Genomic DNA, 25,410 nt, shown 5'->3' with positions numbered 1-25,410 from the left:
CCCCCTGAGGGGAGAGCCCCCTGGGAACAGTGCCAACAGAGAGAGAGAGAGCAGGTGGCGGTGCAGCCAGGCTGCACACAGCCACCTCTGCCCTTGGGGTGAACTAACAAGCCCTCGTTTTTGCTTAAGGTGGTTTAAGTCGGTTTCTGTCACATGTAATCTGGGGAGTTCTCAGCTCAGACACCTGCAGGCTCTTACTCCAAGTCCAGCCGTCTGCAGAACCCGTGTGGGGTCTGCTCACCAGAGCGATGGAGGAGCCCTGGGCAGGAAGATAGCCTGGTGCCGAAAGGCGAGGCCCTGGACAGGAGGCCAGGGTCAGGACTGGAGGAGAGGTGATCTTGAAGATTTGCAGGGAGGGGAGGAAGCTGGAGAGGAGTAAGCTAGAACACAGGCTCCTCCAGCATCTCGCTGGCAGCCTAGGCAGCCACCCAGCACTGGCTGCAGCACCACGGATAGTGGTGGCCTCGCCCCATGCAACACTATAGGATCAGAGGAGGGAATGGCAGATCTCCCACCACACCTGGGATTCACACATCATGAAACGTGACAACGAAGTTCATTCTGAGGCTGTTGACAGACACCTGAAAGACATCATGGTGTCCTTGTGCCTTAGAAAGAAAAATTCTTTCAGGTAGTTAAAAAAAGCCACTTTCCCAGGTCTCCCTGCTGGAAGACCAATAGGAGCAGTGGTTTCTGGGATGGGGGCAAGAGTGGGGTTGTAGCTCTCATATACTTGTTCTCAAGAAGCCACTAGATGATGCATACCATTGAAACAAGGGAACAGCTCCAAATAGAGGACTTCATGGGATCCGTGAAGGAAGGGCGTCAACACAGGAGTGAGGTGAGGGAGGAGAGACGTCCTTGGTGATGGATGTGTGGCAGACGTACAAGGCAAGTGAGACAGGTGGATATGGGAGGGATGGCTCTATTAGTTATCTTTTGCTGTGTAACAAACTACCCCAGAAGAAAGATCTGTTACCTCACAGTTTCTGAGGGATAGGAACCTGGGAGCAGATTGGCTAGTTGGTTCTTGCTCAGGGTCTGTCACGAGGTTGCACTCAAGATGACAGCCAGGGCTGCGGGCATCTGAAGGCTGGACCAGGGCTGGAGGGTGCACTCCCTCACATGGTGAATGGCAGGTAGGCTCAGTTCCTTGCCATGTGGACTTCACAGAGCAGCTTATGACATGGCAGCCAACTCCCCTCAAACTGAATGATGAGAGACGAAGAGAGAAAGAGGACACCATCGAGACAAAAGTCCCAGTGTGTCTTATGGCCTAGTATCAGAAGTGATACACCCTCACCTCTGCACCTCCATTGGCCATAGAGACCGATCTGATTCAATGTGGCCAGAGGACTACACAAATCCCAGGAGGTATGGAGCACTGGGGGCCATCTTGGAGGTTGGCTACCACAGGTTCCATGAAAAAACAAATTCATAAATGGCCTAATGTTTTTAATGCACCAAAAAGAGATTTATATTTCCATTGCAGGGTTTGGGGATAAACTGTAATGGTTACAAAGAAAATAAACCAAACCCAAGACACAAGGCAATTATTAAGTCCATGAAAAATAAGAGGTTGTACAAGAAAGGAGATGCAATTACAATATGTTACTCAGCTGTGAATAGTATGTGCAAAGAAATAATAATGCATACATGGAATTCTGGTTCAACCAAAAGGAGATGAGTGGAAGGAAAGTGTGTGAGTGAGGGTGTATGAGGGGCTACCTGTGAAGGAACACATATCCCCACAGCAGGAAGTCAATGGGTAATTTCTAAATCTGAAAAAAAAAAAGCAACATTAGCAAGTTATGTAGAAGTAAATACCAAAGAAAATAAAAAAAGGAAAAATTCCACCAAGCTAAAATACAATTTCGCCTCTGAGAAGGGAAAATCAGGAAAGGAGAGGGGTGGGTGGGTAAGGAGCTGCTGGTTTCTCATTACAAGTCTTCCAGAATTATCTGACTACTTAAACTATGTACATTTGTGACTTTGATAAAAAACAAATGAAATTTAAATAACTAAAAACCACAATAACACTCAGCCTGCTCCCCACTTGCAGCTCTCGATCAGGCCCTGCAACCCCAGGGAAGGGCCCAGGGAGCTGTCTCCTCCTCCAGGGCAGGACCCTCTGACTCCTGGAGTCTGGGTCTTCCTCCCCTGCCCCCCATGGCCCTCCAGCAGCTTCCCCAATTTCCCTCTGGGTCACTCTAGGTCTGCCTGTCTGTCTGTCTCAGCCACATCTCTCCTCCACTGGCCGCCTCCCACCTTCCCTCCCCCTTCCCCATTCTTCTCCCCATTGGGTGGGGAGGAACCAGACAGGGGGGCCCCAGCCCTGCCCACAAGCAACAGCTGTGCCCTGGCCCCTCCGGCCTGCACTCTCCACCCTGCCCCCAGCGCTGCTCATGGTGGTAGGAAACTTCGAGAAGTTGCTCCTGCTTCCCGGGAGGTGAATTGGGGACAGCGGGCCATGCTCCATCATTTCCATGACACCTTGCCTAATTACCCAGTGTGCTATTCATTTGGATGTCAGTACTGCCGCACGCCTGTGCCTTTAATTAATAATTTGGTAAAACTCCATGCAGGGCCTGGCCCTGGCAGTGCAGCAGGGACTGCTGGGGCTGAGGCAAACCTGGGTGGGTGGGCCAGGCTGTTGAGGACAACCCCCCGCCCCCAGCAAGCACAGGGGCCTTGGACTGGAACCCAGGGCTCTAGTTCCTTATCCCCAGCTGTTCCCACTGGCCCATGGAGCCCCAGGTGAAGCCCCTTCAGGGACCCTTCCAGGAGGGGGCAGGAAAACAGATGCTGAGGAGTGCACGTGTACCAGTGACTGGGGCCTGAGTGGGGGAACTGACTCCCCCGGACCCTGGGTTGGCCCTCAGCCTCTGGAGGGGTGGGAGCCCAGGAGCCTGGGAGGACAGGGGAGGTGTGGTTGAAAGGGCAGAGGAGCATGGCTCAGACTCAGGCTCAAACAAGCCAATGCCTGTGGCCAGAAAGTTGGGGGCAGGGGAAGGGTCTCTGGGACAGCTAGGACCATGCTGGGCCTCGTCCCCAGGCCTGGCCTTGGCCTGATCATAAAGAACCACATCCAGCCCTGAATGCCTCCATTCCTGGTGGCCCCAAGAGAGAGGAGGGTGGGCAAGCTGAGGTCGCTGAGGCTGGGAATCCTGAGGGGCCTGAGTGACCTGCAATGGCCAGGTCAACCCACTTTGTGGGACCCTCTCTCACTCTCAGCCCCTGGGCAGGGTGGGGACCTGGGGAAGGGGCGCAGAGGCTGCCAGGTTAACAGGAAAATCTATTTAGATCTGACTTGAATTATTGAGTGGTTCAAGACTTATTCTTGGCTCTGGGGCAGGCTGTGGTCTGCAGAGATGGACATCATCTCGGCCCTATTTTTAAGGTTCTGCAGGAAGAAGCCGAGATGCCACTGCACTTAGGGCCCCCACATGCCCTTCTGCACCAGGGTGAGGGAGCAAGGTAGAGCCCCTGGGGTGAGGGGTGGAGGTGGGCAGGATGTGCCACCTCCCCACTCCTCACCCCTGCTGCTTTCCAGGCCTCTCATGAATGACCTTGGCGAGCAGGTTACCAGCCCTGAACTTGGCTTCCTCCAGTTGCTTCTGCACCCATCCTATCACCCTGCCACCGCCCCTCTACCTGAACCCCTAGCCTGGCCCACTCCCAACCCCTGACCCCTGCAGCCTGCTCCCTTAAGCCCGGCTCCCTCAGAGAAGCTCTGGGCTGTATCCACACCCACGACCCCGGGGTGGGCCAGGGGTCTCAGCAAGCTGCTGAAATGCTCTTTCTCTTCATCTCATCTCTGATACGACCTTGGTGTGGCCATGAGACAGGGCCAAGGGGCCTATGGCATTCCACACTTCTATGGGTTCTCTTCCTTGAGGCTGCGGCTGAAACTCTAGTCCCTTTAAAGCTCAGACTCCCACCCAACAGCCTTCCCTTCCAGGCTTAACTCCCAGCTCAGCCTGCCCAGGGCTATACACTGCCTCTGCTGTCCTCCAACTGGTTCCTGGAACCCCACGCCCCTGAGGTCAGACCCTTAGCTGAGGATTTAGTGGGGCCATAATTAGTTTCTGATGGCATGGGCTTTGCACCTTTGGGTGCCTGTCTGCTTGAGGAGAGCCAGAAGCACTTGAAGGCAGATGTGGGTTGAGCTCTGTCCCTCTGTGAATCTTGTAGGGGACTCTGCCCTGCCCCCCAACTCTGAGCCAAAGTCACTGCTGGGGCATCTTGGGGGTAGGGAGAGGGCTCCTTAGAAACCACTCACAACCAGACTGACTCAAAAAAGAAGACTTAAATTACTAAAATCAGGAATTAAAGTGGGGACACTACTAGCAACTTTACAGAAATAGAAAGAAAATATCATGAACAATTGTATCCCAACACTTTAGATAATCTGGATGAAATGGACAAATTCCTAGAAACACACAACCTACCAACTGATTCAAGAAGAAACAGAAAATCTTCATAGACCACAACTCAAGAGACTGAATCAGTAACCAAAACCCTCTCAATAAAGAAAAGCGCAGGGCCAGACGGCTTCCCTGGTGAATGCTACCACAGGTTTACACAAGGATCAACCCCAATCCCGCTCAAAGTCTTCCAAAACACAGAAGAGGAGGGAACACTTCCTCACTATCTTGTGAGGCCAGTATCACCCTGATATCAAAGCCAGACAAAGACATCACAAGAAAAGAAAACTACAGACCAATATCCCTTATGAATATACATGTAAGAAACGTCAACAAAATACTAGCAAATTGAATTCATCAGCATAGTAAAAGGATTATACACCATGACCAAGTGGGATTTATTCCAGAAATGCAAGAATGGCTCAGGATATGAAAACCAATGTAATACACCACATTAATAGAGTTAAGGAAAATGATCATTTCAATAGGTGCAGAAAAAGCATTTGACAAATCCAAGACCCTTTCATGATAAAACACAGAGAAACTAGGAACAGAAGGGCACTTCCTCAACCTGATAAAGGGTGTCTATAAACCCCCGCAGCTCACATCCTACTCAGTGTGAGAGACTGAGAGCTTTCCCCCTGAGACCAGGAACAAGACAAGGATGATCGCTCTCACCGCTTCTATTCAACACTGTGCTGGAGGTTCTAGCCAGTGAAGTCAGACAAAGAAAAGAAAGAAAAGGCATCCAGATTGGAAAGGAAGAAGTTAAACTATCTCTATTTGAAATGACATGATCTTACATATAGAAATCCCTAAAGTACACACACACACACACCACACCATTAGAGCTAATAAATGAATATAGCAAAGTTGCAGGACACAAGATACAAAAATCAACTGTATTTCTGTACGCTAGCAATGAACAATCCAAAAATGAAATTAATAAAACAATTCCATTTACAATAGCATCAAAAAGAATACAATACTTAGGAATAAATTAAACCAAAAGAAGTGCAAGACTTGTACATTGGAAACTACCAAACATTGTTGAAAGAAATTTAAAAAGACCTCAATAAATGAAAAGACACCCTGTGTTCAGTCATTGGAAGACTTAACACTGTTAAGATAGCAATGCTCCCCAAATTGATCAGTGCAATCCCTCTCAAAATTCCAACTCCTTTTTTTTGCAGAAATGGACAAGCTGGTCCTAAAGTTCATATGGAATTGCAAGGGACCCCAAATAGCCATATACAAAAATCAACTCAAAATGGGTCAAAGATCTAAATGCAAGAGCTGAAACCTCATAGAAGGAAACAAAGGAGGAAATCTTCATGACCTTGGATTAGACAATGGTTTCCTAAATATGACACTGAAAGCACAGCAACAAATGAAAAATTGTTATATTGGACTTCACCAAATTTACAAACTTTTCCTGCATCAAAGGACACTAAGAAGAAAATGAAAAGACAACCCACAGTGTGGGAGAACATATTTGAAAATTATATCACTGAAAAGGGTCTGGTTTCCAGAACACAGAACTCTTAAAACTCAACAACAAAAAGACAACCCAATTTAAAAAAAGGGCAAAAGATGTGAGTAGACACTTCTCCCGAGAAGATGTACAAATGGCCAATAAGTACATGAAACGGTACTTAGCATCATTAGTTGGCAGGGAAACGCAAATCAAAACTACAATGAGATACCACTTCACATCCACTAGGACAGCCAGAATCAAAAAAGACAGACAATTACAAGTGTGGGTGAGGATATGGAGAAATTAGAACCCTGTGCGCTGCTGGTGGGGTTCTGTAAAAAAAGTATAGCCACTGTGGAAAACAGTATAGCTATTCCTCAAAAAGTTAAGCAGAGTTACCATATGAGCCAGCAATTCCACTCCTAGGTACAGACCCAAGAAAACCGGAAACATAAGTTCATACAAAAACTTGCACATCCAAGTTCATAGCAGCACTATTCATAGTAGCCCCAAACAGAAACAACCCAAATGTCCATCAACGGATGATGGATAAACAAAATGTGGTCTCTCTACACAATGGAATTTTATTTGGCCTTAAAAAGAAGTGAAGTACTGACACACGCTACAACATGGCTGAACCTTGAAAACACTGTGCTAAGGAGAGAAGCCAACACCGTCGCACACTGTGTGACTCTGTCCATATGAGGTCCCCAGAATCGTTAAGTCCACAGAGACAGAAAGCCGATTAGCAATTTCGAGGAGCTGGTGGGGGTGGGGGGAGAAGAGTGACTACTAATGGGGACAGGGTTTCCCTTCGGGGTGATGAAAAAGTTCTGGAACTAGATAGTAGTGATGATTGCACAAGATTCTGAATACACTAAAAAGCACTTAATTGTACACTTAAAAATGTTTAAAGTAGTGACTTTTGTTATGTGACTTTAATCTCAAAACAAACAAAAACTACTCAGTTGTCCGCAAACTTATCTCCAGGCTCTGGCCTGCTCCTCACTGAGGGGGAGGGGACAAAAGGGATAGGGGGCCCCCCCCCTGCAGCAGGTCATAACCTCAGTCTGGAAGCCCCACCCACCTCTCTGCCATTGGGGAACTGGCGTCTCTAAGCAGAGCCCCACGCCCACCCCAGTAGGAGGCTATGGCCATTTCTGCACATCCCCTAGAAAGAGGTGGGTCCCCAGGGGACACTGCTGCGGCATTACCCCGAGCCCCCCAGCACCCATGGGCAGCAGTCCTGCCGCCTGGGCGTGCGGTGGGCAGGAGGCAGGGTTCTGTCTGTGCAGCTCTTGCAGGCCTGTGTTCTGGGGCTCAAGGTGGCGTGAGGAGCCTGGTGGGAGACAAGGACTCCTTTACCTTCCTCTTTCTTCTTGTCACCAGAGTTAGCATGGCCTTGCAGACTGATGGCCATGAATCCTGGCCTCCGTGGCCCGACTTCTCGAAACATGTCACTTCCTTTGTCAAGGACTTACTGTGCCAGGCTCTGGGCCACGCCCATTCCACACAGGGCACAGCTGTCTGGCGAGGCAGGACAGGCATTATCCCCACCAGAGGCTCCCAGCTTTGCCCAAAGCCAGTCGGTACAAGGCAGTCAGGCCCAGCCAGCTCTGTCTGGCTTCCATCCTGTGCTCTGAATTCCCCTCCACCCCCTGGTCCTGATGAGCTCTGAGCAGGGAAAGACCTGGAAGAAGTTAGGAGGGCAGTGGCCATGGAGCACCAGGCAGGGAGGGCCAAGAACTTTGTTGGGGAGGCCACAGGACCTACACGGGCAGCAGGCTGGGGCTGAGTCTCCTGAGGGCGCTGTGGCCTGGCCACCCTGGCACAGCATCCTGGGCACCAGGCTTGGGCACGTCTGGGGTGGCTCGGCGCCCTTGGACTCAGCAGGTGGGTGGGATGAGGCAGCTGCTGCCTGGAGCCCCAGCCAAGTGCCACTGCTTCCCTTGTCCACGGGTGCCCTGAGGGCGGGCAGAAATCTGGGTACTGTGGGAGCCACGTGGAGCCAGCACCTCCCCTGCTCAGACCCCCACGCCCTGCTCCAGGCAAGGCCACCCCATCACCAGTCCTCCCTGTCCTGCCTCGGCCTCTTTCTCCCAGGGCCACGCACACACCTGCCTCACCCGTGCCTCACTGGGTCTGGGGACACGTATGGGGGGTGCCTAAGCCCCCAGCTCAAGGGTGAGAATGGTGCAGCGCTATCGGTTCTTGCCCCCCGACTTGTGGCCCCCAGGCCCATGGCTGTGCTTAGTCAAGGTGTGAGCCCCCTGGAGGAGCCCTGCCCAGGCCTGTCTGTGCCCAGTGACCATGCTCCCTCTCACCTCAGAAAGGACCCCATGGGACAGATGCTAGGGGGACAGGCTGTCCCTCCCCCTGACCACTAACATCTCATTCGGGAGCCCTCTTGGTGCTGGACTCCCACCCCTCCTTCATTTACCAGAAACAGTGTGTCCACCGCCGGGCAAGACACTTGACACATATCCTCACACTCCCGCCCAAACCTGACTAAGCCAGTGTTTATAACCCTGGTGAGAAGACAGGTTCCGATCAGGGGACCCGCTCTCAGAGCTCCACGGGATGCTGCCTTCCACTGTCTTCCCCAAGACACAGACTGTGTGCGTCTCACTCGGCCCTGAGGGGAGGCTGGGGCACCACGTGCGTGTGGGCACAGGTGAGCCAAAAGAAATGGGGACTGTGGTGCGGGGTCTGAAGTCACGGGCACAGCATCCGGCGCCTGGGGCGGGTCTGCAGACGGCCCGGGGCCTGCTGGGGAGGCAGGGAGGGACTGAGGGCCCCTGGCGCACCCCTGGCTGTGAGGAGCAGGGGTTTTCTCAGTCCTAGGACGGGGCAGAGAGTGGAAGCTGAGGTGAGAGAGGAGGTGCCAGGGCAGACACCTGGGAAGGCAGCTTGAGCAGGACTGGAGATCAGAACCTGGGTCGGTCCTTCCCACCTACAGGAGTCCCCTCAAAGGCACCTGTGGAACATGCTAGAACCTGCTCACCCTGGTGGGCCATCAAGTGGAGCCCCACAAGCACCTGGGTGGCCCCGCTTACTACTGAAATGTCCTGAATAGAGGCTGCTACCATGAAATGGGCCAGCCGCCGCAGGCTCGGCCTGCCCACAGCCCCCACCTGAGGCCCTGCCTCACAAGGGGGCTTCAGGAGGAGGGAAGGGGCACAGAGCTCTGCCGGCCCAAACCGGAGGCTGCCCAGCTCACTTGTCCCCTCTGCTTCTCCCAGGGGTTCAGGCCCCGGCGGAGAGCTCACTTCTCATCATGAATGAAAGGAGAGATACCAGAGGGGGCATGGAGAGCATGCTGAGACCCAGGCCCTCCCTCTGTCCCAAGCTGTCAAACCATGACAACCAGTACCTTCTTGAGAGGCAACATGAATGGCAAGAAAGGCCTCCACAGGTTTCTTCATGCCTCTCAGCCAAGATTCCAGAGTCTTTAGGGAGACTGGAGGTCTGGGGGGGCAAGCCGGCAGGTGGAGGACTGGCGGCTGCTTGTTGAGGGGGCGCCCAGGGGCTGTGGGCAGTGCCGTGCTTCCCTACAGTGGAGATGAGTTTTGAGGCTGGTCCTCTGGGGGAGGAAGCTGGCAGCGGGGAAGTTGCTGTGCTGGCAGGAACAGGGGAGAGCTATCGGCAGGCGAACCCAGTGGGGACACGGCCTCAACCGGCTTCCTGGATGGGGCTGCTCACTCTCAGGGCCCCCGGCCAGGGCAGCAGAGCCTGACACCCAGCCCCTCAGTCTGTGCCTGTCCCCCTTGGGCCTCTCCAGGCTGAGATGATGCTCTTCCCCGCTTCCTCCAGGCCCTGGCGTGTGCCAGCAGCAGGCACACTGGAAGGCGGCCAGGGCAGCCAGGGGCTGAGCGTGACAGGGCCACCTCCGCTTGGACCCTTCCCAGGTCGGGGCAGAGGCGGTTAAGTGTGGCAGGGTGAGGGAGGGCTGGTTTAAAAATGAAGAAAAGCAAAAACAAAAAAAGCAGCGGCATGTGTATTGGAAGGAGGGATGGGCCAGGAGGAGCTGTGGATGGACATGCAGGCAGCAGCTGTAAGCCCACCTGGGCACTTTTAGAAAAAAACAAAAAACACCCAAAGAACCCCATAAACCCTGAATCCCCTTCCCGTGCTCCTGAGGGATAATCTCACATGCTCTCTGGGTCTGCTGCTCTGCCCTGTGAGCAATGTCTTCCACTGAGCTCTCTCCGGGGCCGCCCCAGGCCTCGTGACCCACTGTGGAGTAGCAGGGGCAGCCACCCCTGCCGGCTGTGTCTTGTGTCCTCGGGGCCTGGCACCCCATCTGGTGCTGTGGGGGCCACTCCCCCAGGGCCGGTTACTGCTCCGAGGCTGGAGTGGGGTGGCAGGCGGCCTGAGACTTTTTGCAGCGTCCACTCTGCTCCACTCCCAGCCCATGCCCTACTGCTCCTGGGTGACTGGGTCTGGGGCTTTCCGGTGGGTCCTGGGGCCTGGGCTGTGGGCCTCGAGGGGTCTGCCCTCACCTGCAGGCTCTTCTGAGCCCCACTGGGGGCACGCCTTTGGCCTCTGTGCCTTCTGGCTCCTAGTAATGACATTGAGAAGGGGCAGCGTCAAATGCCAGAGCCAGCCCAGAGACACCCTCTCTCCCTGGGTGGTCCCTGGAAGCTATCGTTGACATGGATCCTCAGGCGCCACATGCACTCAAGCTGGCCACCCCACCCTGGCAAGACCTCAAGGGTCCCAGCGCACCCTCCCTCCAGTTCTCAAAGCAGCTTAGCTAGGCCTAGGGGAGCCTCGGACTTAGAGGGAAGAGGAGCAGAAGGGAAGGTCCCGCTCGAAAGGACTCCCGGTGGAGACAGCAGGACCCATTCCTGGCCTGGGGCTTGCAGCCCAGGCTCAGAACCCCAACTGCGGACTGAAACCTCTCTGCCGCTCATCCATGCTCTGTGCCTCAGTTTCCTCCCCTGTGACGTGCATCACAGTGCCTGTCTTGTGGCAAGGTGCTGTCAGCATTAAATAACTGGGCACTGCTGGCTGTGACTCTCCGAGCCAGGCTCTCTCACGAGAACCCGTAGACAAGACTTACTGTGCCTGCCATGCAGGCGAGGAAAGTGAGGCTCAGAGAGCGGAGATGACACAGCTGGTCATGCAGAGCCAGGACACGAACCAGGTCGCTGGCCTCCCACGCCCTTTCTGTGGAGCCCACGCCCCAGTGCCTCACAGGCAAGTGGACCAAGGCAGGTGGGGGCAGCCCTGGTGGTTTTCTGGAGAGTTTCCACTGGACACGGAGTCCACTCAGGCCCCTCAACTCTCCCGTCCTTTCAGGGACTCTGTGTCCCCCACTTGGCCTGAGCGCAGCGCCGCAGCAGGGAGAGGCTCAGCCACCAGAAATGGCCCACGTGGGCACCACTGAGCTGACCCTTAACCAACCACCCAGCCTCCCCAGTGCTCACCTCTCCCGCCCTGAGGCGGGGGGCCCGGGGACTCCTAGGGTCCTGCGGATGTAGTCTCGGGAGCGGATGTCAGCCTGAGGAAAGGGATGGCTCAAGTGAGAGGTGGGGGCTGGGGTGCTGCGCTGGCCTCTGGACAAGCCCCACCCCCCGCCCCCGAACAGCGTGGTGCAGACGCTCTCTCTCTCTCCTGAGAAAGCCCACGGAGGTGTCAGGCCATCACAGGCCCAGCCTTCGGGACAAGGGGCAGCAGCCCCATAGGTGTTGGGGGGCGGGATGCTAGGCCCTCTAGTCAAAGTCCTGTGACAGCAGGTCTCCAAGGGCCCAAGTGAACAGGTTGAGGTGCGGGTTCTGGGTCCCTTCCACGTTTCAGCTGGAGCCGCGTGGTTTTCACTGGGTTTATAGCTTTTGCTTCCTGTAAGTTTTGCTGGAGCCAAAGGTTTCTCTGCTAAAACCCTCTTCTTGGAGGGTTCTCCTCAGGCCAGCTTGTCTGACCTCCCTTTTGGTTCACCATCTGCCTCCCTGACTAGCATCAGTCACAACCTCTAGCCCTGGGGAAGTGTTTATGGAAAGTTCTGTGAAGTCACTGAATGAAAGGGGGCTTGTGGGCCACAAGCTAGGATCAGGGCAGGCCCCTGGGGAGGGGCTCAGGCCCAAGCAGGACCCCCAGCGATCTTGCTGCCCCAGCTCTCCCACAGATTGACTCCCACTGTCCCCCTCCTGGGGGTCTGGCCTCAGGAAGGCCCCTGATCCTGCCTCAGATGGGCTTAGCCCCACTTCAGGTACCTGTACAGGACACAACAGCTAATCCCCCAGACTGCTTCTGCTTCACAGTGAACAGGCAAGCGTGCCGGGGTGGGCAGCAGGACGTTCTGGTGGGAAGACACGCCCTGAGGTGAGAGGCAGCACCTCTCACCTGCCCCTGCAGCCGCTCGGCCTGGCCTGCAGGAGAGAGCCCAGGCCTGACACCAGGGATGCAGCAGGAGTGCGACCAAGGGGCCCCCTCGGTGGCCTAGGGAGGGGGACCCACAGGTGCCATGGAAAGAGGGAGCAGGCACTAGGCCCCTCTCTCATCCTCTCCTAGGAGCTTCTGGGTAGATTCAGGAGGGCAAATTGTTGATAGGCAAGCGGGCCAGGAAGAAAATGGACCAAGAGAGCCAGTGCCGCTGGACAGGGCCTCACCACACTCCTGGAAGAGACAGGGACTGTGGGCCCCTGGCTTTTCTCCCTTGGGAGTGTAGGCCCAGGAATTCAGCAGGCTCTTCTTGAAGGTTAGACACACAGTCCTCGCCCTCCTTAAGGTGCTCAAGGCAGGTAGAGGCTATACCCTCACTTGCAAAGATGGGACCAATGCCCACTCTGGGGCAAAGCGAGGCATAGAGGGAACAGGGACCTATCCCACTGTAACAGCACAACAGAGTCCTCAGTTCTGAGGGTTTGGGGAGAGTTCTTGGGTATTCTTCCCGAAGGTTGCACAGGTGGATGGGAATGGAGGAGGAAAGGTCTTCTGGGGGCCAGGACATGCATCACAGGCTTGAGAACCCACACACCTACGAACCCAGCGGAGCCGTGGACGGGGAGAGAGGGAGGCTGAGGCTGGTGGACTCTGAGCAAGTCCACTCTGAGAAGCCACCGGAGAGGCCTCGGCAACTCACAGCCCTCAGTAGCTGGCACCAGGAGCTGTGCCAGCTGAGCCACAGCTGCGCGCAGCCTGCTGCTGCCATCTGGAGGCTGCACACCAGCAGCTGGGGAAGGCCCCAGGCTCTGAGGAGCTGGTAGCCACGGGCAGCAGGGCAGTGGGGCCTCCCAAGGTGGGAGAAGCAGAGCCAGTGCCCTTGAGTTTTCCACCAGTGTCACCAGCTGGTGCTGAGCTGGGCAGACTGGCTCTCGGCAGTCTGGCCTGTGGCCCCTCTGCATCACCTCGAGCTGACACAGCACAGGCCGAGGGGAGATGGGGATTAGCAGGCACCAGGGAGACCTGTAGGTACTTTGCCCTCTCATCCCACAGCAGACCAGCACTAAGCGAGCAGCCCAGGCTCTGAAGCTGGGCTGCAGAAACTGTACAGAAAGCAGCGCCTCTTGTCCAGGTCAGCTCCCCCAGCTCCTCCGAGCTGCAGAGCCGCCGCCTGTGAAGGCAAATCTGACCGTGTGCCCTCTCAACTCACATCCAAGTCGCTGTGGTGGAGCCTGGAGCTCTATCCCAGGACACTCACAGGCTTCCACCAACAATGCGCCTCCCTGCCATGGTTCCAGCCACACTTTTCTCTGAGTTTCTTGGCATCGAACTCATTTCTTCCCCAAGGCCTTTGTAAACACTGATCCTTGGGCCTGGACTGCCCTTCCACCCTCCTCCAGCCGGTCTCTTCCTGAGGACAGCTTCTTATGGATCCTCCTCGTTCCGCGGGCTTCTCTGGGACACACACCCACTCGTGCCTAGTGACCCCTCGTCACGGCTGAGCCCAAGGTGGGCCCGTGGGCATCTTGCCCTCAGCTCTATCTCCTGAAGGCTGAGCTTTTTCTCAGCTCAGCCAACCCGTTCACCAGAGTTCTGACCGTATAGCCCTGATTTAGGTGCTGGGTGCCTGGCACGGCCACACCCTGGAGTCTCCTAATTGACGTCCCTGGTGCCAACACAGGCCTTCCTCAGTGCTGCCCAGCAGCCCTGCAGGGGCCTCCCAGCCCAGGACGGCCACTCCTTCCCAGGCCAGCTGGGCAGGTCAGGCCCTGAGGGGCTGGCTGGGAGCTGGCAGGACACTCTCCCAGCTGAGCTGACGTCAGCAGATTCTCCTGATGACCCTGGTACTGGGTACAGGAGGCTGAGAGGCTGAGCGCAAGAGCACAGTGAACCCCAAGGCCCAGGCAGGGCAGAGCCCCAAGATGAGCTCCCGGGAGCTCTGCATCCTCTGATACCCCCTCCTCCCCCCAAGGCCCAGCACGGCCCAACCAGGCTCTCCTACAGGCGCTGGTGCAAGGAAAGAGCAGGTGGTGTGTACCAGCCCACCCACCTGGCAGCCCACCCACCTGGCGCACGGGCTCTGGGACCCGGAACCTGCAGCAGACGAGGGTCAGGCGCACGGCCGCCTCCAGGCTGATCTTGTGGCCCACAGAGATGTAGAGGGGCTTGGTGCTATGGTCGTGGCTCTTCAGGGCCTGGGACAAGGAAGGCGAGGTCAGGGCACTGGGCGGACAAGCTCTGAGGGCTGGAGGGTGGACATGTCCTGGGTGGCGGGTGGGGGCTTGGGGGTACCTGCAGCACCCTCGGGGCACCTTTCTGCTGCTCATCCTGGGGACAGGGAGGGGCAAGCGCAGCCCAGAGGTCCCCTCAGCACAGCTTGGGGCACAGGACAAGATGGGGAGAGGTGGATGGGGGCCCGTGCGTGTGCAAGCGCATGTGTGTACATGGGTGCTGACTCAGGGCGCAGCTGACCCTCGGCTGAGGGGCTTGCCTGGGTGAGGCACAGGCCCCTGGCCACTCACCATGCCCAGGACAGTTCCAGAGCCTCCCATCAGAGGAAAAGAGTCTCCTCTGGCCCGCAGAAGTCGTATCTGGGAAATGGGAAAGAAGACTTGGAAAAACATGTTTTCTTGATGACGAGCTGAAGGCACGCCTGTTCATTTATTTTAAAACCCGAGCAGCCAACGGACAAGGAGAAGGAAGGGCTGACCCCGCGTGTGGCCACAGCCCAGACAAAGCCCAGTGGCCTGACGGCCGTGCTCAGACCCATCCCACCCCATGAACAGGGCCGGCGACCAGGGCACTGCCCGTTCTGACGTCCCACCCTGACAAGGCCCTTGGAGCTCAGCTCTCTCCTCCCTGCTCTACAGCAGAGAAGGTGGGGGCCTGGAGAAGGCGCAACAGCCTGCCTACACCACAGTGCTGGGGGGTGGAGGCTCCAGGCTGGTGGACACACAGGTGCCAACGGGCCACAACCCATGCCGAGGCCACTTCCTGCTGCTTTCTCTCCTGCTGAGAATTGGGGCATATTTGATTCAACTCAACAAACTTTTCTGGGAAGAGTGGGGATTGGCGCACCAAGTGGGTCAGGGGTCACCTGAGTTGGGTCTGGGGTCCCTGTCAACTCAAACAATTGCTCCATGCAGATGCAGGACTGCCTGGAGAAATGAGACAAATATGACCTCTGTTCAGAGCTTGCCGTCCAATGGGAGAGCTGGGCATGTCATGGGCAATCCTGGGAGTGGGGCATCACATCCCCAGTGCCAGCCACAGGGGCCCAGAGGAGGGACATGCGGGAGAAAGTGGGGCCGGGAAATGCCCAGGCGGGCTGGGGGGCACCTCAAGCAGGGCCTGGAGGCAGGGGGTAGGGAGAAGTACGGAGCACTGTGCAGGCTCCCAAACGTCCTGTCCCCAGTAACCAGAGGCTGTGCCCCTAAGTGGGGCACCCAGCAGCCCGGAGGTGGCGGGGACGGGAGAGGCAAGTGCACCCAGGAGGCTGGGGAAGGCACTCAGAGGGCGCTCGGTGAGGCTCCTGAGTCTGCCGCCATGACCCACCACCCACGGGGAACACACAGGCCCAGAGAAAAGCGGGTCTTCCTTACCCAGGGTCAGGGATCCCAGACCCCAGGACGGGGCGAAGAGGGTCAGCAGGCAACGGCTGCCCAGAGCAGGCAGTCTCCAGCGTCCCCCCGCTGTCCCTGTGGCTGTCCCAGGTGCGTACCGTCTGAGCCTGCATGCCCCCCACAGGCCCACCCCTCACCTTCTCCTTGTGCAGGGCATTGTTCTCCAGCCCGTCCACTTGCAGGAGTTTCTTGGCTACCCCGATGCACGGCAGGTCTATGAGGATGCCGAGGTGACAGGCCACCCCGAAGCCTGTAGGGGCAGAGGGTGAGGCTGGGGCAGAGGGGCAGTGAGCCAAGCAGTCTCGAGACGGTATGGAAACTAGGGACAAACCAGAACCTCAGCGAGTTTCCCCAAACAGAGGCCCGTCGGCGGGCCGAGGGCTGGGGAGACAGCACTTGGAGCCCCAGCCTGACCTCTGTCCTGACTTCACGGGTGTCAGCCCAGGGTGGAGGACATCTCCTTCCCTCTAACCAGATCAAGGGCCTAATTAGCATGCTCACAATACTTGACCCCATTTCTCCTTTCATTTTCTGGCACCTTCCATCCTCTTCTCCTCTTTGTGGCCGCCATCAGGCCTCTGTGTCTCTGCCCCCTACGCCCCCAACACATACTCTGGGGCTCCTGCCAGATGGCCCATATTGCAACGACTGGGGCCCCGGCCCAGGAATGGCCTGCTAGGCCTGCACAAGCGTCCAGGGTGGAGCATGTCCACCCTTTGGCTCTGGGCCCACAGGCTCCCAGGGCAGCAGACAAAAGGCCCAAGGCCACCCTTTCCTGGCTCCCTCTGCTGTCCCACTCCCAGGTTTGTGTATGAGGGTAAAACAGCCCCTCTCCATGGTTCTCCCCCAGGCCAAGGTTCCAGGGCCCAGGTGGGAGCAGGTTTTCCCACCTCCGTGGGGAAGGGGCACTCCTGTCCGTTCCTGTCTACTTTTAGGCAAGGGCCTGTCAGGACGCAGGGCAGGCTGCTGGCAGGACAGGCTAGCTGAACTCAAGGCCCTGTGACTTCTGGTGGCAGGTCCAACCTGGGGGGGCGGCACCTGAGATGGGCCCGCACAGGGTGCTGGGGGAGGCCCTGGGGCCAGGCAGGAAAGCGGTGGGGGTGAAGAGAAGCAGGGGTTCTTTACTGGTGGGGCCCTGACAAGGAAATCAAGCCCAGAAAGGAGCTGTTGGAGCCAGACTGGTGGCAGAGAATCCAGGGCAGGGTACAGGCCTTCTGTGTGGGGCCCTGGGGGCAGACCCACCCCATCCTGGCCTCTTTCCCACAGCCCTCCTGGGCCCTGTCTCTCGGGAGCAGGATTACCTTGGTGGTGGAGCACCCCATTTCCATCTACAAGAAGGACCTGGAAGAGCCACAGGAGAAAGTCACAGTCAGCTGAACTGCCCCTCGCCCATCAGACCGGGGCGTCCGGGAGCAGGAGGAGGGGTGGGACAGTCACTTCTGGGTTCCAGCTTTTTAGAAAGCCTTGTCTTTCTCCTCAAGGCAAAGTGTATCTTCTCCAGGCAGCTCACTAGGCTTGGGTGGTGGTGGTCTGCAGAGGCCTTCCCTCCCAAGTCGAGGTACCTGCCTGGGGCATGAGGTGGGGCTCCTTCTCCCGCAGCCGCCGCACTGCGTCCACCAGGAAGGGCACCTCTCGGAAGGCCAGGAAGCCTGACACGTAGGGGGCCGTCAGGCTCACCATGCGGCAGTCCTCATACACCACCTGTCACCAGGCACCAGGTCACGGGCAGGGCTCGGCCCTCGGCCACCTGCCTTCCCACACGCCCTCAGCCCTTCATCCATCAATCTGTTTCACTGCTAACTCCCTCTCCCTCTCCCAGGCCCACCCCCTCGCCCCCTTCCCTGCCTCACCTATCTGGGAGGAAAGTACAAGAAAGGACAGATGATCTGCCCTGCAAATTGGTGGCAGGAAATCAACCCGCTGACGTTTCAAAGGTGCTGGCTGCACTCCGTGGGTCTCAGGCCCTCCTCAGGCCGCCTCCTTTGTAACTTAGAGCTGACGCCTCCCCCATCCCACTGCACCAGGCTGTTCGGAGGCTCAAAGAAGACAAAGCGCAAGAAGCACCTGAGTGGAGGGCGAGGGGACTCAGGACACCAGGACACCGCCGCTGCACGTGAGAACGGGCCTCCGGGAAGAAAAGGCCAGGACTTCACAGAGGTTGCACAGAAAGAAAGGCAACTCCAAGTTTATAAAAAGAGATTTCAAATCATTCAGAAACAAACAGGCGTGATCTCAGAGCTAGACAGCCTGAAAGAGAACAGGGGTCCCACGGGATGGGAGAGCCTAAAAAGAAAAATTCTGAGGCTGCAACTGCGAACAATCCCAGAGAGAGAAGGGGAGACACCGTGGCGTGCTGGAGCGCCTGGGAAGTCAGTGGGGCGCTAGAAGGCCTTGTGCAAATTGGGAGGAGAGGAGGACATGCGTCTGAGGGGTCAAGTTTGGAGGTAGGGGCCCATATGGTCAGGGCTCCCTTTCTCAGGGCTTCTCTGGCAGAGACTGGTCTTCAAACTGAAAAGTTCCTAACACAGCAGGCAAGAGGGTGGCCTTGTCCGTACTTGACTGGAACCGTAGGGGACCCACTCAGAGTACAGTGATGGCAGCCTGGGGTCCCTTAGAGTGAGACTGGCCTGAGACGGAGACATGTTTCCCACTAGGCACACACTCTCCAGAACCCTCAGACATCCTGGATTGTTAGTGAACACCCCCCAAACTCTTGGTGATAGCTTTCAAAATCACAACTTGCACCCCTCCCTTGAAGCTGGGTCAAAACCACATGTCCTGGGCCTGCCCCGTGACTTAGCGGTTAGGTGCGCGCGCTCTGCTGCTGGCGGCCTGGGTTCGGATCCCGGGCGCGCACCGACGCACTGCTTCTCCGGCCACGCTGGGGCCGCGTCCCACATGCAGCAGCTGGAAGGATGTGCAGCTATGACATGCAACTATCTACTGGGGCTTTGGGGGGAAAATAAATAAATAAATAAAATTAAAAAAAAACAAAAAACAAAAAACAAAAACCACATGTCCCTAAGGGAAGGGATCACTCTCTATTAGTATGGAGGGTGGGGCTTGTCCTTTCAACATTTTTATCAATGACTCATAGGAAACTTATCAAACTGCCGATGACCCAAAGTGGGCACAGTCCAACCAGATGACAGATCAGAGAAGTCCATTCACAGTGAACCAGCAGGGGGGGTGCTGCACCCCACACAACAGTATGACTTTTCACAGGGACACATGTGAAGCTCAAGTGTGGCCTGAGTTTTCACAGGATGATGGCGGCTGCTTACATCTGTAGCTCTCCGCACAAGCTCCAGAAACCAGAGATCCACAAGGAGAGGAGATACCACCCCATGTACCCTGTGCCCACGGCATAACCAGGAGACGAGCCCATTACAAACATCAGTGTACACCTACGTGGGGAAATAAACAGCCCGGCCAGCAGAGCCAGCTCCAGGCACCACACTGGGCAAAGACAGGTGAGGAGTGGGGACTGGGCGAGGGGCAGAGCAGCGGGTCCTAGTGGTGGGGAACCTGAGGGAATGAGATCTGGTGGGCAGCCCCAGCCAGCAAGGACCAGAAGGAAAAGGCCTGGAAGTACGTGGGGCCAAGAGCAGCCTTCTTGGGAAGCTGCTTCTGGGGAGAAGCTGCTTCTGGGGAGAAGCAGGTGAGCCCTGGGGGCTCGTAGTGAAGAAAGCAAGGCCGGAAGCGTAAGGTCCTTTGGAAACAAGAGTGTCAAAGAATCGGAAGACACGCTGGCCATCTTCGCCTCAGAAAAAGGCACCATTATGGCAGCGACTACACTTCACTGTCCCTCATGATCTAAGAAACCCAAGAAGCCAGCCAAGCCCCAGGCCCTCCAGTTACCTGTTTAAATACAACTTAAAGGGCCGGCCCCGTGGCTTGGTGGTTAAGTGCGCGCGCTCCGATGCTGGCGGCCCGGGTTTGGATCCTGGGCGCGCACCGATGCACCGCTTCTCCGGCCATGCTGAGGCCATGTCCCACATACAGCAACTAGAAGGATGTGCAACTATGACATACAACTATCTACTGGGGCTTTGGGGGGAAAAAATAAAAATAAATAAACTCTTTAAAAAAAAAAAAATACAACTTAAAACGAACAGTGAAAGGCTGCACAAAGCTAGTACAGGAACTCAGCTGGCAGCAGTCAAAACTCGTCAGCTGATGAAATGCCGCCCCCAACCAGTCGTGTGGCAGAGGAAAGTTAACTTCTCTTAAACAGTACATAGAGAAGAACACCACAAGGCAGAAATTCAGAACTCAGGACAGAAATGGACAAAAAAACAGGAAAGACAGAAAACCCAGCATACCTATGACTGAAGAAGAGAAACAAACTATGGAGCAGAACTAATAAATAGAACTAATACTTAAAACCACAATCCAAGAAACTTTCCAAAAATAAAAGGAGATCTGATCCCACATATTGAAAAAGCCAACTGTGAACTTGGGGAAACTGACCTGGAACAGTTGACTTAAGATGTATCTTAGTGAAAAAAGAGTAAAGAAAACAGGCAACAAACTGGACCAACCAGACGCCACAGTAAACACAGCCCAGTGGCAGCAGCGACTGTGACACAGAATCTGTGTGGGAACCTACAGGTCAGAACACCAAACCAAAGCAGCCTTAAGAGACAGACGGGGACCACTGGGTACACGCGGTGTGGGATGGGATTCAGGTGACTTTATGGGATTATGGGGATTTTTCTGCAGTGTGATAATGACACTGCTCTTGTGTAGAAGAGTGTCATGCTCAGGACAGGCCTGTTGATGTACTCAGGGGTGAACTGTCACCACCTCTGGGAGGCATTCTCAAACCGTTCAGTACACAGTGGAATCCAAACAGAGCATGTACAGGGGTTCAATGTATTATTCTCTCGATTTTTCAGTAGGGTTACATATTTTCAAGTTAAAAATCAGGGGAAAAAAATTCAACTGTGTATTTGGTGTGTGGGCATGATGTGAACAGTCAGTAATCTCTGTAAAGATCTGCAAGTTTCAACCTAAGTTGGCGACGCAGGACCCCTAAACGCTGACACCATCTTAGGCTGCATTTACGGAAATGATGTACACGTGTGTTAGGCCCACTGAACTTGGGGTGAACTACATTTGAGTAGCTCAACTCTGGGTCCCAGATGTAAAGACAGACCCCAGTAACTGAGGGCGTACCAGAGGGCCAGCAGCAAGCGGGGGAGCTGGAAGCCACGTCAGCGAGACTCCCAGGATGCAGCAGGCAAGACAGGAGAGCACACAGCTGTGTTCACATAGTGGAAGGGATGACACCTAGGAGGGCGAGAAAGGTCTGTTCTGTGCTGTGCTGCCTGCAGGCAGAATCCATGGGCAGAAGTCACAAACAAGTAAATTTCATCTCTGTAAGAAAAAGAACATTCCAACCAGGTGTCCAACTATGGAATGGGCTCCATTGTGAGGCCATCATTCGTCAGGGATGCTGAGGAAAGGATTCCTGGCTGCATGATAGGTGGACCAGTGATTCCCAGCCTGGCTTTGCTTCTGAATCACAGGGAAGCTTGTTTAAAAAAGCAGATTTGCAGGCCATACACTGGGAGATTTTTTTCCAGTAAATGGAGTAGGGCTCTGGAATCAATATTTTTTTAAAAACAACTTTATTGAGATATAATTGACTACCATAAAGTTCACTTGTTTGAAGTGTATAATTCAATGTTTTCTGGTATTTACAGAGCTGTGCAACCAATACCATAATCTAACTTTAGAATACTTGCATCATCCCCCAAATAAACCTTGTGCCCATTGGCAGTCACTCCCCATCCACTCCACTCCTTAGCCCTCGGCAACCACAAACCTACTTTCTGCTCCTATGGATTTGCCTACGGAATCTGCATTTCTTCTTTTTTTTTTAAACTATTTATTTATTTATTTATTTCCACCAAAGCCCCAGTAGATAGTTGTATGTCATAGTTGCACATCCTTCCAGTTGCCGTATGTGGGACGTGGCCTCAGCAGGGCCTGAAAAGCGGTGCGTCAGCGCACGCCCGGGATCCAAACCTGGGCCGCCAGCAGCGGAGTGCGTGCACTTAACCGCTAAGCCACGGGGCTGGCCCGGAATCTGCATTTCTAAATACACTCCAGGTGACTCTGATTGTGCAGACCCATGATGGGGCATTTGGGAGCCACTGGACCAGACTCTTCCAAGATCCTTTCCTACTCTAAGCTTCCACGGCACAGGATGACAAATGCTGACTACATCCTAGTAGCAGACACTTTGCTCGGTGCTGAGGTTATAGAAGAAATACGACATCTCTCTACCCTTGAGAACCTCCAGCCAGTGGGAAAGACAGAATGTAAACCAGTAACTTTAATACAATGTGAGAAGTGCTGTAATAGCAGATGCATAAGAAAGAGGCCTAGGACAGAGTTGAGGGGGTGCTTAACTCTGCAGCCAGGGAAAGGTACAGAGCGATGGGAATATGTGAACTGGGTCTTGAAATGCGTGAAGTCATCCTAAGAGTTAACAGTGGCTAACAATTATTTACTGAGGGCTTACCATGTGCTTGTTAAGCTAACTGCTTTCCATGCACGATCTCACTTACTCCTCACCACAACTCTGAGTTGGTATGAATACTGTCATCATCCCTCAGTTAGAAAAGAGGAAATGGAGGCCCAGAGAGGTTAAGTGGGGATGGCAGTTCCAGAGGTAGGAACCCCAGCAGTCTGGCTTCTGAATCTGTGCCCTACCCTCAACGCCACTCTACAAAAGGACCAGGGGACCTATGAGGGCAGGGGCTCTGGTTCCTTCACCACCCTATACTCAGTTCCTAGCACACAGCAGGCGCTCAGTTCATTTTTGCAAAATTTTGACTAAAGGAGTCTTCCCAGGAAAGTGCAAAGACGTTGAGGCAGGAAGAGGCCGTCTTTTCGAGCAGGCAGAGGAGCAGGGAGGGGGGAACGCTGCAGCACAAACTTTCTTGTCAAGCTCTTCTTTAGCCAAGGCTTCCTGAGCTGTTGACTCCAAATGAATAGTGGGCATACTGTTCACTCACAGGCACGTCTATTCGAGTGTCTTCTACATGCCAGGCATTGAGCTAGGTGCCGAAGCTACCAACAGTGGGCAAGACAACATGGTTCCTACCATCATGGAGTTTACATTCTGGTAGGGGAGACAGACAGGCCAATTCAATTCCAGCGTGATAAAGAGGAAAGAGAGGGTGCTGCAAGACGAGGAAGGGCTTACTGGAGGACCTGAGATGAGCAAGAATTAGCCAGGTGAAGAATATTCCAGGAGAGGCAACATCACCGCAGAGGTCAGGCAGGCAGAGACAGCATGCTGTGTGTGTGAGGAATCCCAAGTCCTCCAGAGTGGGAAGTGGCGAGTGGGTGAGGACTGTGGGTGCTGGTGAGAGCTGAGCCTACAGCGTTACATTATGCAGAGGTCAGATCAAGAAAGGCCTTTACGCCTTGTCAGCGAGTGTGACCTTTACTTACCACGAGGTCATGGGATGGGCACTGAAGTGTTTTAAGTGGACTAGGTGGTGATGTGGTCACATTTGCTTTTTAGGAAAATTGCTCTGCTGGCAGCATGGAGAAGGGACCACCGAGGGCAATTCTGGAAGGAAGGAGCCCAGTGAAGATTCTGCTCGGCATCTACAGAAGGGGTGACAGTGGCACAGCCAGGGAAGGGGCAGCAGGGACACAGACAAAAGGACAGACTCCAGTGATATTTAGGAGGCAGAAAAAAATGTAGCTAGCGTGTGACTGGAGATGAAGGGTCCAGGAAGACAAGGATTCCAGCTTGGGCAACTTGGGGGTGTGTTGTGCGGGTCACTGAGAAGGGAGCTCAAGATGACAATCAGCTTGAAGTAAAGATCATGAGTTAATTCAAACTTAAGTCACAGAATCTCCTTTAGTTTTCACCCCCTCTCCTACTTTCTTCAAGGACTTCCCAATCTATTAATGAAATCCTACAAACGGAGAAGCGGGGTTCTACCCTGACTTTGTTCCCTGTCCCGGAGCCCTGCCTCTCTCACTAAAGCACCCCGAGCCCGAGCGGGAGGGCCCTGGCCAGCGACCCCCGCGGTTACCTCGAGCTCAGGGTAGCTGAGCACCACTAGGGAGGCGCAGGCGCTGACACTGTCGCCCTTCACAAAGGACACATCCACGCCCCCGACCCTCTGCAGGCCCGAGAAGGCGGGGTCCCGCTGCCACGCCTCCGTGTCCCGGTCTACGACGCGGGCCTTCAGCCGGGCTTGTTCCCTGAGGGCAGACACACGTCCAGCAGGCCGCTCGGCCCAGCTCCCCCAAGCCCGGGGTCTGGCTGCGGCGCCCGCCGCGGAGGCCCAGGCCCAGGAGTTGGGGCTCTTCCCGGGGCCCCTCCCGGTCTCAACCCCCTCCCCGGGAACCCCAGACCCGGCGCCGGAAGCGGGGCGCAGCTGACCCCGCGGACTACAACTCCCGAAGCCCCGTCCGTCCGCGCGCCGGAAGTGGGCCCGGGCTCCGGCGTCCCCAAAGCCTGGAGTCACGAGGTCGGAGGTCGACCAGGAGCCACGTCGCTCCAGCCTCCGGGTCTTGCGCGTCCCTCGACCCCATTACCGTTTCCAGAGCGACAACGTTTCCTCTGGCGGGCTCCCCGCCAGCTCCTCGGCCATGGCGCAGTGGCGGGCGCCCCTTCCGTTGTCGTCACTTCCGGAGGCGCTGCGCGCAGACGCCGTGCGGCCCTCCTGGCCGTGGGGGCGCCGGGTCGGGACACGTGGAGCTGGCCTGACCGGGTCCGCAGACGTCGCCGCCCAGTGGCTAGGTGCCAGCCCTGCCCCGGTCCAGGCCGGCGGAGTCGGGCGGGTCAGGGCTGCCTGTGTGGAAGAAGGAAAGTTGTCCCCTCCTAGGGGCCCTGCAGGTCTGGAAATTCAGCTGACACAGATCAACAGGAGAGAAGCATGCACGTTTGCTGATTGTTTACCTGTGCACGGAGCCTTCCCCCAAGAATGAAGACCGGAAGACCAGAGCGGGAAGCTCTATACCTTTTAGACAAAGAAACAATGAATTTGTGAAGAATTGGCAAGACAGAGGGGTCTGGGCTATGCGTCTTAAGTGATGAGGGCCTGGCAAGGTTTGTGTATACACCTTCGCGCCCTGAATTCCCGGCCTCTCTGGTGATAAGGATGTCTCCCTTCCTCTTGATAAGGGAGCTGACCTTCCACATGGGGGATTTAGAGTGAGAAATGGGAGAGCAGAGTGACCTTCCTGCTTCTGCCCTTTTCTCCAACTGCTTCGGCTTGGGATATTCAATGTGATACCGGCTCATGACAAGGTTGACAGAAGGGAAGCCAGATGGTAGAAAAGAAACCCTATTGCAACTTTGAATGACCTCTGACTAACTAACCCAGCAGGATATGCACCCTCCAGGAAATCTAACTGCTCTGTAGATTTTACCACCCCTGCTTGTGCATGTACCTCCCAGCTGCTGTAAGATATAAGATACCTTTGTTCTTTTGAGTTCTTTAGGAATGTGATGACC

The 25,410-nt window shown here is 55.4% G+C and overlaps 1 protein-coding gene across 3 annotated transcripts; it reads right to left on the bottom strand.

Annotated features, from left to right (window-relative positions):
- Positions 1 to 664: 664 nt before the first annotated feature.
- ENDOV (endonuclease V) lies at positions 665 to 24,581 on the bottom strand. 3 transcript variants are annotated; one of them, XM_058561820.1, is made up of 9 exons: positions 24,489 to 24,580; positions 23,981 to 24,152; positions 17,478 to 17,612; positions 17,213 to 17,252; positions 16,049 to 16,161; positions 14,811 to 14,879; positions 14,355 to 14,483; positions 11,337 to 11,410; positions 665 to 1,208 (listed from the first exon to the last, which is right to left on the bottom strand). In XM_058561820.1, exons 1-9 carry the CDS (start codon positions 24,542 to 24,544, stop codon positions 929 to 931), a joined length of 1,068 nt encoding a protein of 355 aa, XP_058417803.1. In that variant the 5' UTR covers positions 24,545 to 24,580; the 3' UTR covers positions 665 to 928. The 3 variants fall into 3 exon arrangements, with proteins under 3 accessions (XP_058417803.1, XP_058417804.1, XP_058417805.1); XM_058561822.1 differs by lacking the exon at positions 665 to 1,208 and adding an exon at positions 6,964 to 10,465 and having other exon boundaries at positions 24,489 to 24,581; XM_058561821.1 differs by lacking the exon at positions 11,337 to 11,410 and having other exon boundaries at positions 1,086 to 1,208.
- Positions 24,582 to 25,410: the final 829 nt, after the last annotated feature.

This window comes from Diceros bicornis, chromosome 18 (assembly GCF_020826845.1).
Source record: "Diceros bicornis minor isolate mBicDic1 chromosome 18, mDicBic1.mat.cur, whole genome shotgun sequence".
Taxonomy (NCBI): domain Eukaryota; kingdom Metazoa; phylum Chordata; class Mammalia; order Perissodactyla; family Rhinocerotidae; genus Diceros; species Diceros bicornis.
This window is presented reverse-complemented; position numbering and strand designations above follow the sequence as displayed.

Bases quoted from the DNA above. Each gene is read 5' to 3' on its own strand.
- ENDOV (XM_058561820.1), bottom strand. From the start codon at position 24,544: ATGGCCGAGGAGCTGGCGGGGAGCCCGCCAGAGGAAACGTTGTCGCTC. The intron at 17,253-17,477 runs GCAGGTACCTCG...TGGCTCTTCCAG, and splicing joins AGCCCCACCTCATGCCCCAG to GTCCTTCTTGTAGATGGAAA. The intron at 1,209-11,336 runs GTGAGCACTGGG...CTCATCATTCAG, and splicing joins CCCGCCTCAGGGCGGGAGAG to TTTGAGGGGAGTTGGCTGCC.